Below are 16,069 nucleotides of genomic sequence, written 5' to 3'. Positions count from 1 at the left end.
TAAGTCTGAATGGCAAATGCAGTTTTTTTCTAGAACTTTATAATCTGCATGATCAGTATTTCTGTCCAAAGTGCACCAAAAATGCACACACAGAAAAGCTGCATAAGGTACGGGCCCGCATGCTTTAGTACATGTATGTGCGTGAAACAGGAGCCTGATTCCGTGACCCTGTCTTTGACAAGCGGCTGAAAGCAGCACAGTTGGAATAAATAAAATGTCTGAGAGTCTGTGCTGAGAAAAGCGGCTCAGCAATCATATCTGGGGCTCAAACACATGTGAGCGGCACTTCCGTACTTCACCAGAGGGTGGCTTTGCATGGGATCGCATGATTTGGCCTACACAGACTGTGCTTGTCTGCACTCCATTATATAGGTCTGTGAGTGTTAGTGTGTGGTCAACTGAATGATTAAATGGTTTACGTTACATATATTCTTTCTTACTGCATCTCTGACAAAATAGATGACAGTCCGCCTTGGATGGACTATATGGGATATTGAGCCACTAATTCATCCACAGTGTTTGCTGCAGTCATGCTAATGTAAATGATATCAAACGCATGTGGCTGATCTGACTGGCCCAACTCATTAGAGCTACACTATTAAATTAACACACTAGTAAATTACACTGTTATTTCTTCATGTAGAAAATGCTGACCTATAATTTGACATTCATACACTGCTTACCATTCTAATGCTATCTGCATTACTCAGTTTAGTTATATGATGATACATTATTATCAACAATCTGAAAAGTATGTTTAACAGTTTTCACCGGTTATACCCGCTTTTAGCCCTACTCACTGCCAGCAGCTCCAGCTACTCTTGCTGAGCTGTACTCTAAAAATCTGTCGATGAGCTTTAAATGTCAGCCTGGTTGGAGTTGGCACATCAAGATAACATCAGATGGAATCAACACCGAGGAACATCCACTCAGTGCCTGACAGACTCATTGAATCTGAAGCGGGCTGATCGTTCAGTCACACATGCAGAGAACAGAAATTAATTTTGCACAAGCGGTGGTAATTTTGGGGTGGCTCAGTGGGTGGGGATTCAAATCCTGCCTTCACCCTTCTGTGTGTGGAGTTCGCATGATCTCACTGTATCATACGGGGTTTCCTGTGTGTATGCAGTTAGGCTAATTTGAGTATCTAAGTTTCCCATAGTGTATGATTATGTAGGTGCCCTACAATGGACTGGCATCCTGTCTAGGGAGTAACCCAGCTGTGTGTCCCATGCTGCCTGGAATAGGTAACCTGGACCAGGATTAGTGGGTAGAAGATGAATGTAATTGTGATTCGACATGGATTTAATTGGTAAACCCATTTTCGAATACTTCGTGGTGGGACTTTGCAGTCATTGCAAAAGGAGAGAAAGGGTGAGAATCTCAAGTTTCCAGCTGTTGATGAAGATGTAAGTTCAAATGAGCAATGACTTCACATGCTAACTATCTCTTCCAGAGGGAGGAAGGAGGCTCGGGGGGGGGGGGGGGGGAGATGTCCTGACCAGTCTTGTTCTTGGCATTGCATTCAGCTGGAAGCTCGTTTCCTGTGTTCCCATATCAAACTGAAGAATAATTTACACCACATTCTCTAAAAGAGTCTGCTGCTAATTGAATGAGTCACTGTCTTACACAGAGTGCGAATGCAAACACAGAATGATTCAGTGTGCTGACAAGTCACCAGTAAAATACAGTCGCAAGAAATGCATGTTTACAGGTGCCTGTCAGGTGTCTGTCAAGCAGAGGGGAGTGCTGCCTGTTGGCATGGTATCACAAGCACTTTTTGCATCTCCTTCAATGTGAGCTGGTTCCCCTCTCCATAACAGAGAGGTAGGCCTTATTTTCAAGGGTCCCTGGAGACTGATGTTACATGAAGACTCAAAGACCTTGAAAAATAACCATTGTTCTAGCATCTTATCAGGGAGCTGCCGGAGAGATAAAAAGACATGTAGGAACAACTTATTAAATTGTTTTCGCACACAAAATGCTCCTGTTGTTTGGATGAAAACATTACAACTGAAGTTAACTCCTTGAGGTTTACATGAGTAAACATATATATGTTTGCTGTATTTTGGAAAGACTGTCTTCCTGTTTTCACAGATTCAGATGAATAAACACATATGCGAGTGATAAACAAATGGTAAATAATCAAGGGGGTTTTGCTGGAATTGCTTCAAAGGTGCCCTGGTTTCTCGTTACTCCTCTAGTTTTTGTATTTTTTGCATCAGAAAGGGAGCAGATAACTCTGCAATCTGTGTTCAGTCCATTTAAGGTGTTTCTCATGGTATGTTTGACTTTGATTTCATTTATGTATGACAGATTTATAACGACAGCGGTGTGGTGGCTCTGTGTGTAGCGCTGTTTAGGTTGACCAGATATTGCATAACAGAGAGAACACTTCCAGCTGCTTCAGGTTTTACAAACTACTTCAAAACTGAAAGGCTCCTGTGATTGGCTAAATGTTTCAGTTTTTCTTGTGCTTTGATTGGTTTGTTTCCTTAATTGAAAGACTCACCCAGCTGCTTCACTTTAACATTAGTGACACCTGTATGATTATAGGTATGGTTACCATATTTGGTAAAAAAGAGGACGCTCTGTCACTCACAAAATGTTACAAATGTAAAATGACATGACGGGCACTCAACTTTCACAAAATTACATCACTGAAATGGATTGTTTAATTTTTAAAGTAAATGAGTGCCCGAGCCTTGCATACGCTGTGTGAGTATACTGAGTGACTTTCGTATATGGAAAAGTGGTGCCTTTTACTTCACTTGGTTCTCCACTGTAACTTGTAACACTGGAGATCAAATGCTTGCAGTTGCATGACATGACCTCTGCAAATTGTGCACAGCATGTAATTGTGTGTGTCCTGCGATGAATTATGGAGGGTATTCATCTGCATTATGCACTATGCTCCAGGTTCCCCTCAAACTCTGATCAGAAAGTGGTTAGAAGGGGGATGGATGAATGAATAGAGGGATGGATGGATGGATGGAGGGACAGATGGATGGATGGATGAATGGATAAATAAGCGGCTTTGGGGGTTATTATGTAATCAGAAGATCACCGTTTCGAAATGCCATGATGGGCAGAGTTGACATGGCTGTTGCGCTCCTGATCATGACCCTTACCCCCACTTACTCCCCTCACTGGCTGACCCTGCTTTCTCAGTTGTGCAGCACTTTGAATGAGAGTGTCCATTGAATAATAATGAATGATATATATATACAGTGACTCTCTCATCTGCAAATCACTCTGCCCATGTGTTCCCTGGCGGTTGGGGAAAAAGATCAGGGAGATGCATGATGCAGCAGATATACAGGGATGTTTGAGTGCAACCAGGCAGGCATCAGATCAAAGGGATGTGCTGGGACAATCAAGATGAGAGGGTGTGCAGGAAACACAACCATACAGCAACAACACAGCGACGTATATCAGCAAACGTACATAGACTGTCTTTTCATAATGCCACCTTTGGATATACAGGGGTGTTTCAAACTGTATTCTATTATGTTTATTTATAGCCTTCATTATTTTAATTAATGTGAGAAATATAATAAATATATATGTAATGTAAATGATTTCACAGCTGATGGTGAAGGGGATCTGTTTATTCAAATTTTGTTCTGTGGTGTTACCTGTAATTAGAAGAATACGCTGGAGGTTTCACTGAGACATAATCTCTTGCATATTATTTTTATCAGGTCTTTGTTTGGGCAGAACGCGCTAATAGAATGCAATTATCACCTCTCTGCACTGTCCCATATTGATGAACTATGCTGTAAAGATCCATGAATAGATCATGGAATCATGCCTTTTCTATGCCCCCCCCTACTGAATATGGGAGAAGGAGCTAAGTAGACTTTTGTACTGTGCTATCATAAAGGGATGCCTTGAGAGGCACCGATGCCTTTTTCTTGATACCGCTATGTCTGCATGCTAAATTTGACCTCAGAGAGACCATGGCTCCCTCATGGTCCTAATAATGTCCATCTGCAGGGGAATCTTACACCTGGGCGTTTCCCAGAGGAATGTGCTGGCACCCTGGTCACCATGTCGATCTGCCATTTATGCATACAGTAGCCAGCAAGGTCACATGCGTGCACTGCATCAGGCCTGTTGGTAGACAGTCATAAAGGAACACTGTGCCATCTCCTTCAAGTCCTACTTATCCATTAGTGGCATGATTAAAGGGAAGGTTGACTCATAAATCATAACGGAGGAGTATTGCTACTTAAATCCTGGCCACTACAGGTGTTTTGTAAAGAGCACTCACTGTCACAGAGGTAGCCTCTCATACATATTCCCATATGCCATCCTCAATAGGATAAAAGGTGTGTATGAAAGGAATCCCTTATGTTAATGAAACCTAAGTGCATAACCAACAGTAACATTACCCCCAAAATCTATAGCACAGAACTGCATTATTTGATTAAAATTCGATAAATTATATTTAATAATGCTTTAAAACCACAGTCTCTTACAGAAACATGTCTGCAACAAGTAATTTAATTTCACTACAAATATTAAGCTGCCTACTTGCAATACTTGCAGCTCACGATTGTCAACTGGTTGTGTGCCATCGCTTCCTGTTGTTGGAATTACTGTTGCAGGAAGGCAGTCAGCAAGATTAATAAAAATGCTAATGTGAATGAATGTGTGGGAAGAAAGAATAATGGCTTTATTAGGTGCTTGTGGTCAGTCTCACACACAATAGATCATTTAGATTATTAGGCTGGAAAAATATAGAGCCTGAATCCAGATAACCACAGAAACCATAGGTTGCCATAGAAGCAGGTTAACTTGACGCTTACTGCTTCACTGTACATCATCGCACTTATGTACTATAGCCCCTGACCACACTGAGGCTAAATGATCAGACTTGCATACCTGAAAAGGATATAAGACAAGCATACTAATTAGCTTCCAGTGAAGCAGGTTGAAGCATTGCTCCACACCACAGCATTGTGATTATGGATTTTTTTTTTTTTTTTTTAGAGGATGACATAGGAAAATGGAACAATTTCAACCACTAGTGGAATCAGAAGAATGTAACAAAAGCACTAATTTTCAAAAGGCATGATTTGTGGATTCTGGGCTGTGTGTTTTATAGCACACTTAACCGCTGAAGCACACAAGACGCTGGTCAGAGCTAAACTGCTCACTATAGGTGACATTCACATGAAGAAGCAAGCCACCAAAGTGACAGACTAGTTGGTTTCCTCAGCTGTCATATGGGGGAAAATATATATTAAGTATTACCCCCCCACTAATTACCCTCCCAGTGCCACGTAATTGCCGTGCCAGGGCTTCTTGTCACTGAACTTTGTGGAAGGTGGAAAAATCATAATATGAGGACTTTCCATCTTGTATTTTATCATTACAGGGGCGGAGCTAAAGGGGTGGCAATTGCCACCCCCAACAGAGCCCTTGCCACCCCTAGTGCCACCCCGCTGGAAATGGTTAACATTAAAATATACCAATGAGGAGATCGGGCAAAGATTTGAGCGGAAAACTGTAATTTCCGAGTGGCTCTGAACGCAACCCGACGCAGCAGTACCCTGTGCTTGCTGCTTACTGACATGTAATTGGCTAAAAGCTCTGGCAGTGGCACTCGTGCCTACGTGATCCAAAACACACCCGCGGTATTGATAACAACGGGAGTTAAGCAGGTATTTATAATATATTACACTCTATTACCTTCTTAATGAGAGGTGGTCACACACTTGCTGTAAATAAAAAATAGCAGCATGAAAGCGTCACGCGTTGTCTGCTCGTTTAAATTAGCCACGAGCCCTGCTCGTGCTGATATAGTCTATAGATCGTCTTTTAAACAGCGTCTTTGTACGTATATATGTTTTACTGCACATGCTGTATTATAGTGTTTTATTATTTTAGCAAAGCTAGCCCTTGTGGTAAGTGTATATGTGGAGAACCAGTCATTAGTTTTCTACTGCATGTAAGCAGGCTATACATGTCATATTAAAGCTTTGAATCAACTTCACTATACTGTAATGTGAGGGTTTAATTAGATGCCTAGATTAATTGATTTAATTAATCTATTTTAATTTAGTAATAGCTAGCTACATTAAATAAAATGAAAACTTTTGCAAATACCACCAGGGGAATGCTGGTCAGTTCTACTGGTATTCGTAAGTCTTGCTGTTTACAATTTAGATGCCGTTTTATTTTTGTTTGTTTTTTGAGAATTTGTTTCTAGTCTTATCTCTGTTCTGAGCTTTAAATTTACATGTGCACTGCTCTTGTTTGGTCATTGGTGCAATTTTACTTCTTGTTTGGTCGTGGTTTAGTCTTGGTTTAGTCTGGGGTTTGAGTTCATGTTTGGTCCTGGATTAGATTAGTCTTGGTCTTTATGATTGATGTTTATGATTTTGTAAATGTTTGTTGTATTTATTCAATTTACTTCATTTATGATATTTATATGGACCCCTCTGAGAAACCCTTGCTCATCCTTTGGCCCCCCTTAAATAAAAGTCTAGCTCCGCCACGGTGTCATTATTAATAAAAAACAGGAAATGAAGGAATGTATTGAGGGGTGTAGGAACCGGGCGGTGGGGGTTGGAGGGATGGGGGGGTGTACCCCGCAATAATTCTTCAATTACACTTGATTCACGCCCCAGCACCCCCTTTCCCTTCAGTATACAGACTTATAAACTATTAAGTCGTGCCCCCCACAATATCAAACCCTCTCCTACGCCGCTATATGCATGATTATACCAATTGTAAATGATCCAGTTTGCACATGAAATCTCAAAGCTAATTGGATGCTGCATCTTGTGAGGCCAATAAAACAATCACCTTGAGATGGAAAGCTGAGAAAGCGACAGACGGGACTGGGGGGCGGGAGAGAAAAAGAGCGCAGGGCGAAAGCGGCGAGCTCAAAACTGCGCGCGTCTTGGCATGTGTGCTGGAGCAAATAGGCGTGAGCTCCAGGCACGACTGGCCGCATTTCTAGTGCATTCGCCAGCATCGCTGAATGGATAAGGGACGCTGAAGTGCATACGCACAGACCCGTTCAACAGGCGGAGAATGGTCGGGCTGTGCTGCTCCTTTGCGTGGGCTCTATCATCAGGATTGCCGCCACTGCTACCGCATGTCCTCAAATCCGAGTTCTGCAGAAGCAAATGTGAGATATGAGCTCTAAGCATTATCTGGACTGGATCCCTTACAGGTACTGTGTGGTGTCTCACCGTGTCCTTTTGCGTAGCTGAAGTTGTGATGTACGTTTTATGTGTCGATGAAACAGCTTCTCCGCGGGAGGGGTTAGTGTTAGAGAGATGCGGTGCAGCGACAGAGCATGACTGGAACTTATAATGAAGCTCCGTTCTTCTCCTAGTTATCCGACATATGAGAGATATTCTTGTTATGAAGTGCTGGTAAATGTATGTGATCAATACTTGTATAGGGAAGTTCAGCTGACGGGTAACGCATTAATTGTGATAAATCGGGGGGGGGGGACTGAGAGTCCACAATTAGTAAAATTGTTTATTTGAAATATTTAAATACTATTATAACAGTTCTTATAAACGAGATTATCATTTTGTTAGATAGTTTGCTTTAAATAAAAAAATCACAAATTAACCTTATCGTGGGCTTTGGTGAAACGTGAACATGGTTGTCTGCTCTCAATGGCATCTTACTGCCGTCGCTACTAAGAGAAATCCTATTGCCATGGTTGCACTGTTCTCTCTGTTCCTATTGGCTTCTGGTTGCTATAAGTTACGGAAGCTGCTGCGTTGAAGCCTTGTTTCGTGGACGTGGGGTTATCTGAGTTTCTGGGTTCTACTCATTTAGTCATGTTAGTGGAAATTTCGTGTTAGATGCAGAAGGTGTGAATAACATTAAGTGTGAAATTAGGCATGAAAAACAATACGCACTTTTGTATTTTTATATATTTCATATTTGTAATGTTAAATTACTCTGTATAGTTGATTATCAGTGGTGGCTTCCAAAGTATTTTAAAAGTGCCAAGTCTTTGCAGCAGTTGTAAATACTGGCAAGGCATACGTGAATTAATATTACTTGGTGAGTGTGAGTACTGTAAATATTTAAGTAAAGCAGGCTATAGTGCGGACCAACAGTTTAAAGGAAATGATCTTAACAGGCAGTAGATGTGTACAGGAATCAAACCATTTATATGCCAAATTACATAGCATACTCTGACTTCGTATCAAGGAACGAATATTATGGTTATGGATTATTTCCGGGACAAAATTCTCCTCTTGAGAATAGGGATGATCAGATGAGCCACTTGCTGAAGGACCGCGTTTGGGTGTGGCTTCTCTGTACTCACCATGTCTATCATCAGTCGTCATCCTCAAGCCTACAGCTAAATATATCTGTAGATGTGCTAGGAATGTCGGCAAGACCCCTGTGTGCACACATAAGCCGGGAGATTTCTAGTGCCTATTAAGTCAGTCAGGTAACAAGCCTGGTCTTTTTGTGTTTTTCTTTTTCCTTATATTTTTTGATAAAAACTTGATAGTATTTTATGTTACATCTCTAAGTTGTTTATTTTTAACAAGAGCAAGTTTTGACCAAAGACTGTTTTTTTAAATCAAATTGAATCCATTTTATTATGGACTATAACCATACGACCTAAGGTGGTTTCTCAGTCAGACAAAGAATATTTTGTTTTATGTTCTCCATAGTGCCACACGTTGATGTATTATTCAGAGATTGAGGAGTGATTTTGCTGAATTGTATTCACTGTTTTCAAGGTGTATCTAAAGTAGGTCACTCAAAACAGCAGTCTCATCTGTCTCGGAGCTGAGAGCTGAAGTGATGTCTTGTGTTTGGCAAAAGGCGGTTTTTCCCTCGTATGTCAGCCCTGGCTCTGATATAGCACTGGCATGCCAATGTGAAATGCAGCGCTTCGCCATACACCTGGTGTCTCAGCTCTTCCTTTTCACTGTGGTTGCAAGTGAGCAGATTTCTCTTTCCCAATAATATTGACTCTAGTGTTCTTTTTAGCGGCTTCGTTTACTTCGTTATGTGCTGAGCTGACGGAGCTGTGCGTGTCTATGTGTCTGTCTGCGTGTGCTCATGTAGGTCAGAGGCAATGCTGGCTGTGTAGCGGGTCTTGGAAAATGCAGAATGGACTTCAGCATTGAGAGACAGATGTGTGATGGCTCGGGGGCCAGAATTGCCTTTTGTCGGGGGCACCGCTGCCTTTTAATTGGTTAGCTTTTCCTTTTAGGTGTAATGTTATTCCACGGGAACACAAACTAGGGGGCGTGTCCCTGTGAGCATCACAGCCAATGAAGGAGGGAAGGCAACAGCGTTGCGTGAAGGAGTTCATCTTTAATAGGGCCCTTAACAAAGCTCCCCTTTAGCCCTCACAGTCCTGCCTTTATATCTCAGGGAAGAAGCGGATTTTCCAGCTGGGAGAGCGTGGAGGCAGCACTATCTGATGGACACTGAGTCCGGGCCTCTGTGGCCTCATAGTGGACAGAGAGGCAGTGTGTCAAGTTGACTAGTGCCTTTTCTAGGTCTACACAAAAGAGGCTTGTGACACGTTCCTCAAGATGCTGTGGAGGGACCTGCATAATAAATGATATACCCATGAACAGAGATCAGTGTCAGGTGACTTCAGCCCCTTGTGGGGGAGGCTCACCCTTATACTAATGTTCATGTACCACTCAGTGTGTGTCTTTTGTATACAGATGAGATTAGGTGAACACATGCTGTCAGTGACCTTTGTCTCTCCCTGTTTCCTTTTCCGCTCTTTAGTGTTCTGGATGACGAGGGCAGCAGCTTTCGCCAGCAGAGGCTGGACAGACAGGTGCGTCCCTACAAAAGCAGGGCAGATTGAGAACTCTTCCTCATCTTCCTTTTCCTCCTGTCCCTCCTTTTCCATCATTTTCCTCATTCTGCCCCTGGTGTTACTGGGAGCTGCATGTAAATTTGTTTTTTTGCACATGGAAGGACAGCTGTGATTGCACCCTGAAGAGTCACTGCCAGAAGCTGTGAAGCTGCCTGTGGGAGACTTACAGATTGAAAATACTTGCAGACAGGCAGCACAGGAAGGTGTATTACAACAGTAATTATCAGAAAAATTCAACAGAAAAGTCCTTGATAGGAGAGACCAAAATGTACATAATGGCACAAAAGGGAACAAAGTTTACAAAATGCAACTGTATGACCGGTATCACTTAGTATTTGTGTCAAGCTAAGCTTGCTTATGACTTAGTACAGATTGTAGAGCGGCTTGCTTATGTAGGGGACAAAAGACAGGCGAAATCAATGACCATGGCGAGTAGGAAAACAAACAGAAATAGTAATTGGTCATGCTTGATTATTTAAAACCTTATGGAAACCCAGTGAATCTCTTAAAGAAATGAAGGTGAGGACGTTAGAAGTGTGAGTCCTCTATCAGGTCCAGGATGTTTTGCACAGGAACCCAGGGTTGTTCCTTAGGATCATATCGGTCCAAGTCACCAGCTACTGATGTCATCGGTCTATTAAATCAGGAATCGCCAAACTGTATAAACATGAATCCCTACAATGGCTATAATTAGAGGCAAAGGAAGCAACGGAGGAGACAACAGAGAGGTAGGTTTGGGTTTCACTGGGGAGCAGAGGATGCTTAAAGCCAAATTGGAATTCAAAGCCTGCAGTCCCTGTGGATGTAGACATCAAATGATTGTGGGCAATCTCTGTCCAAACTAGGACTTCATTCCTGCATGAGTGGTTTTTGGAGGTGAAACACTAAAACGAAAAATGAAATCCATTCTGATGTATGACCAGGGCCAATGAGGAATGGGCTTTCATGCCAGCTCATAATATTATGATGGAAAACAGCTTGGATCAGGAGGATCCCAGTAAAAGGAGCGGCCACACTCAAGGAAAGACAAGAGCCCCCCCACCATCATATAGCCCCGGTTGTAGGGGAGAACTGGGACTTGTTTATTCAACTAAGATTATCTAAGAATAATATGGGTTTTGTGGAGACTCAAGATGATTATACCATGTCCTCTGCAGAAGAAGTCCCTGTGATCAAACACAATGGTTTATTGCATTGATTTAACATTCCTCAACCCTATAAACCAGTTAACTGTTGCATTTTCTAAGAATGGGGTCAGACATTGTTTGGAAAAAATAGCCTATTATCTGTGCTAAAGTTGCATCCAAGTTTTCTGCTGCCTGAGCCATGGTGGGCACCTGCAGATAAGCACATGAAGGAATGGAACAGATGGTGCACCACTCAGGTTTCCCCCTCTAGTGAGCTTTGGAATTTACTCCGAGCTCTGGGCAATGGGTACAGACATATCCTTTAGCTGCACGGTAAAGTCACCTGTCTTCTCACATCCAACTATTTCTCTACTCCTTGGTCATATAATATTACCCCAGTCGTATGATTTCTAAGCAGGAGGGCAAGGCTGATGTATGAGCATAAATGATGTCTGTCAGTTTCTGTATAAATACTGTAGCAGAAGAGATTACGTCTTTCAGATTGCAGCCCCAATTTCGGATGGCTCATCTTCAACTCCCTCAAAGGCTACATTGGACTGTGTGAAGTGCCTTAGTGTCCCACTGACTCTCAGCTGCCAGTGCTCTAAAATCAATAGCATATTCAGCTATGGAACATTGGCTCAGTCATAAAGCAGCCTCCTGGCCACCTACAGGGTGGTTATGAACTTGCATTTGTGAAGGTTGTGAAGCTGCTCCACACTGGTCACCATTGCTCCCAGACTACTGTAATCAACTCTAATGCATGACCAATGAGCAAAGAGATGATATAGGCTGAATTGGCCTCTGAGACATAGATGGCCGCAGTTCAAAAATGAGCAAACACTCATATGAGTCAGAAACTCTGGTCTTCCATGAAGGCACTGTGGAGCAGAGAAGTTCAGCTCCAAGATGGATCTCCACTCAGATGGATCTCCACTGCTTGGCAAAGCTGGGACTGAGCCTATTGTTATAAGTGGCAGTAACCCAGGCTCTGAGATTTTTGATTGCCTCTGTTATCTGGGTCATGGATTCAGCAAATTACGGAGCTGTTGGACTCCATGCAGTGCACCCTGGCTAGCAAAAGCTGCAGAAAGCGGGTCTGCATCTGCTATGCTCATGACTGGCTCAGTCTTGCTGTGAACATACCCCAAGGCTCACTGCCAGAAGTTTCTACGCTAGCAGGTTCTGTTCTAGTTTGAGGACACTTGCAGACAGGCAGCACAGGAAAGTATATTAAAACTAGAAAAATTTATTAGAAAAAATGTTCAAAGGAAACTTTGGGAACATAAGACACAGGTGAAAACCAGACAGTTCATAGGGCAGGAAGGAGGAGAAGATCAAATAGTTTGGAACCTTCTGGAAAGCTAGGCAATCTCCTAAAGAAATCAACATGCTGCCCTCTAATGGACATCCTGGGAATTACTTGGAGCTGTGAAAACAGCCTGCATACTGGAACCTTTCATTTTTTGTACAAGCACACGAAAGAAATCTTTTACTCTCCAAATGGGTAGGAAACAACAAAAAATGATAGGACACAAAGTCAATCTCCCAAGAAAGGCTGTTTGATGCTATATCTAGAAACCGCAACATGCTGTGCTGACTTGCAAGGTTGTAGGCACCTATAATATCAGGGGGTTCACCAAGCAATGATGCATGCCCTCCTCACAGGAAGAATGCTATAGCTGCTAAATGTGAGGCGAAACTGAGAATATGGTCTACTGAAGCTGTAGGAATTCAGAGACTCCACTGACTGGGACATTTTCCCAAGAACTTCTGACAACCTGGATGATCATGCTGACACAGTCGCCTCTTACATCAGTGTTTGCAAGGACACCTGCATCCCAAGGAAGACCGTTCCTAAGTACAACAATAAACCCTGGTTCTCAGCTGATTTTCGCTAAGGAAGAGACCAGCAGGAGCTTTGTCTCCATTTCTGTAGTCATTATACACCAATGGCATCTCAGATTTCCAAATGACATCATCATGGTTAAACAAACGGATGAGCCCACTTACTGGGAGAAAGTAAGTCAACTGGTATCATGGTGAGGAGCTAAACATGTTCTTTCTTGGAGCACCTTAAATGCTAGCTGTCACTGGCACTGCTGGTTCAGTCCTATGCAGCCATAATTGATTCAGACACCAGATCACATCCTCCGTCTGGTTTGGCTCTGCATCAACACACTCTAAACTGCAACACATCGTAGAGTGTGTAGAGAACATCACAGGCTGCTGGTTATACTCAGTGAATACCTGTACTCAACAAGGATGTGGAAGCAGGAGAGATGAATCTCAACAATGGCTGAGAATAAGAGCCCTAAAGACATGGACTAATCGCTGTGTCTGTTCTTCAGTGCAAAACCCTTACAAATAGGCTTCCTTCCCACATCCCTCATCCATGACTAACTGGCCTTTTTAGCGGTACAATTATAATTTGACTGTATATAACTTATCAGGGGGCGGCATGGTTGTGCAGTGGTTAGCACTGCTGCCTCACACCTCTGGGACCCGGGTTCGAGTCTCCGCCTGGGTTACATGTGTGTGGAGTTTGCATGTTCTCCCCATGTCGTCGTAGGGTTTCCTCCGGGTACTCCGGTTTCCCCCCACAGTCCAAAAACATGCTGAGGCTAATTGGAGTTACTAAATTGCCCGTAAGTGTGCATGTGTGAGTGAATAGTGTGTGAAAGTGCCCTGCGATGGGCTGGCCGCCCATCCTGGGTTGTTCCCTGCCTCGTGCCCATTGCTTCTGGGATAATCTCCGGACCCCCCGCGACCCAGTAGGATAAGTGGTTTGGAAAATGGATGGATGGATAACTTATCAGGTGCACTATGCATCTTTACTTAAACAGCGGATATTTGCATGTGTTTTTTTAACATAATTGTGTTTTAAGGTTTGTCTATATATCCTATACTATATATAGGATATTTATATATCCTATATATAGTCTATATACACTCACCGGCCACTCTATTAGGTACACCTTGCTAGTACCGGGTTGGATCCCCTTTTGCCTTCAGAACTGCCTTAATCCTTTGTGGCAAAGATTCAACAAGGTACTGGAAACATTCCTCAGAGATATTGGTCCACATTCACATGATAGCATCACGCAGTTGCTGCAGATTTGTCAGCTGCACATCTATGATGCGAATCTCCCGTTCCACCACATCCCAAAGGTGCTCTATTGGATTGAGATCTGGTGACTGTGGAGGCCATTTCAGTACAGTGAACTCATTGTCATGTACAAGAAACCAGTCTGAGATGATTCGAGCTTTATGACATGGTGCATTATCCTGCTGGAAGTAGCCATCAGAAGATGGGTACACTGTGGTCATAAAGGGATGGACATGGTCAGCAACAATACTCAGGTAGGCTGTGGCGTTGCAACGATGATAAATTAGTACTAAGGGGCCCAAAGTGTGCCAAGAAAATGTCCCCGACACCATTACACCACCACCACCAGCCTGAACCATTGATACAAGGCAGGATGGATCCATGCTTTCATGTTGTTGACGCCAAATTCTGACCCTACCACCCGAATGTCGCAGCAGAAATCGAGACTCATCAGACCAGGCAACATTTTTCCAATCTTCTATTGTCCAATTTCAGTGAGCCTGTGCGAATTGTAGCCTCAGTTTCCTGTTCTTTGCTGACAGGAGTGGCACCCAGTGTAGTCTTCTGCTGCTGTAGCCCATCTGCCTCAAGGTTCGACGTGTGGTTTGGAGATGCTCTTCTGCATACCTCGGTTGTAACGAGTGGTTATTTGAGTTACTGTTGCCTTTCTATCAGCTCAAACCACTCTGGCCATTCTCCGTGGACCTCTGGCATCAACAAGGCATTTTCGCCCACAGAACTGCTGCTCACTGGATGTTTTCCCTTTTTCGGACCATTCTTTGTAAACCCCAGAGATGGTTGTGCGTGACAATCCCAGAAGATCAGCAGTTTCTGCAATACTCAGACCAGCCCGTCTGGCACCAACAACTATGCCATGTTCAAAGTCACTTAAATCACCTTTCTTCCCCATTCTGAAGCTCGGTTTGAACTGGAGCGGTTCGTCTTGACCATGTCAACATGCCTAAATGCATTGAGTTGCCACCATGTTATTGGCTGATCAGTAATTTGCGTCAACGACCAGTTGGACAGGTGTGCCTAATAAAGTGGCCGGTGAGTGTATATTTTACATGTCTTTTGTTTTATTTATCTTGGGGGAAGGGAAATTATATTTTCTATGCTGTCATTTGCGCTAAGATCAATTCTTTGCGCGTCTTGCACTTGGCAAGTAAAGTATTCTGATTGTGATTCAGGGGGCAGCACAGCCGACTGTGTAGATATTGGGGCACCTATGCCAGCTCATTGGACATGTGCTTCATCATTTACGCATGAGTGGGAAGCAGGCAGCTAACCCTAACCCCAATGAAGATAAAATAAATCTTTTCTTGCCATTTCTTCTTTTGGTGAGTTTGTCTTTATTGAATGTGAAGGGAATGATGTAAAATGCACTTTGTTTTGTTGTGCTAAACAGCAAATATAACCATTTATGTCCAAATTATCATTCATACTTCACATGATCACATGTTGACAGGGTTTTTGGTAACAGCAGTATGTATTTAGCCCATCTGAGGTCTAGAATGGTTAAACTGCAAAACACAATGAAAGGCCATCAAAAAGACCGTAAAACTGAAAATGGGAAAGAGTGAGATTAATCTTCTGTGACCTGTTACTCCTCATGGTCAGAGCAATCTGTGTTGCAATTGGTGGAAGATAATTGTGACCTGTTTGATGATCTTTTAAATCTTCTTATGGTCCTCCATGGGCACTTCATTACCGAAATATAACCATTTTACCAAGTGGCTGTGACTGAGATGTGCGGCAGCATCATTCCGAACCTCATCATTAGACATCCCATTGCACTGGAATTCAGGATGGTCTCTCTTTGGCAAGTTCTGCAAGATTTGATGAGAGTGGCAAGAACAAGTGGAAGAGGATAGATGTGAGCTCAAGCCTTGTGTGAGCAGAGGAACCGACGGCATGTGGAAAAGCTGCTTAACGGGCTGTTTCAGTGGCTCTGGGACAGACGGGTGCTGGAGGACTTGTCTTCTC

At 43.0% G+C, this 16,069-nt stretch overlaps 1 protein-coding gene across 4 annotated transcripts in view; it reads left to right on the top strand.

The window, feature by feature from the left end:
• LOC125751902 (tubby protein homolog) overlaps positions 1–16,069 on the top strand; it is a 48,379-nt gene that overhangs the window by 17,275 nt on the left and 15,035 nt on the right. For 2 of the 4 annotated variants that reach the window (XM_049031313.1, XM_049031314.1), the window contains exon 2: positions 9,754–9,805. In XM_049031313.1, coding sequence (XP_048887270.1) covers positions 9,754–9,805 — 52 coding nt within the window. Of the gene's footprint in view, positions 1–6,848; positions 7,193–9,753; positions 9,806–16,069 lie in introns of those variants that run through there. The other 2 variants (XM_049031316.1, XM_049031317.1) reach the window with 2 other exon arrangements.

Source organism: Brienomyrus brachyistius, chromosome 11 (assembly GCF_023856365.1).
Source record: "Brienomyrus brachyistius isolate T26 chromosome 11, BBRACH_0.4, whole genome shotgun sequence".
NCBI lineage: Eukaryota > Metazoa > Chordata > Actinopteri > Osteoglossiformes > Mormyridae > Brienomyrus > Brienomyrus brachyistius.
The sequence above is the reverse complement of the archived record's forward strand: the minus strand, read 5'-3'. Positions and strand labels throughout refer to the sequence as shown.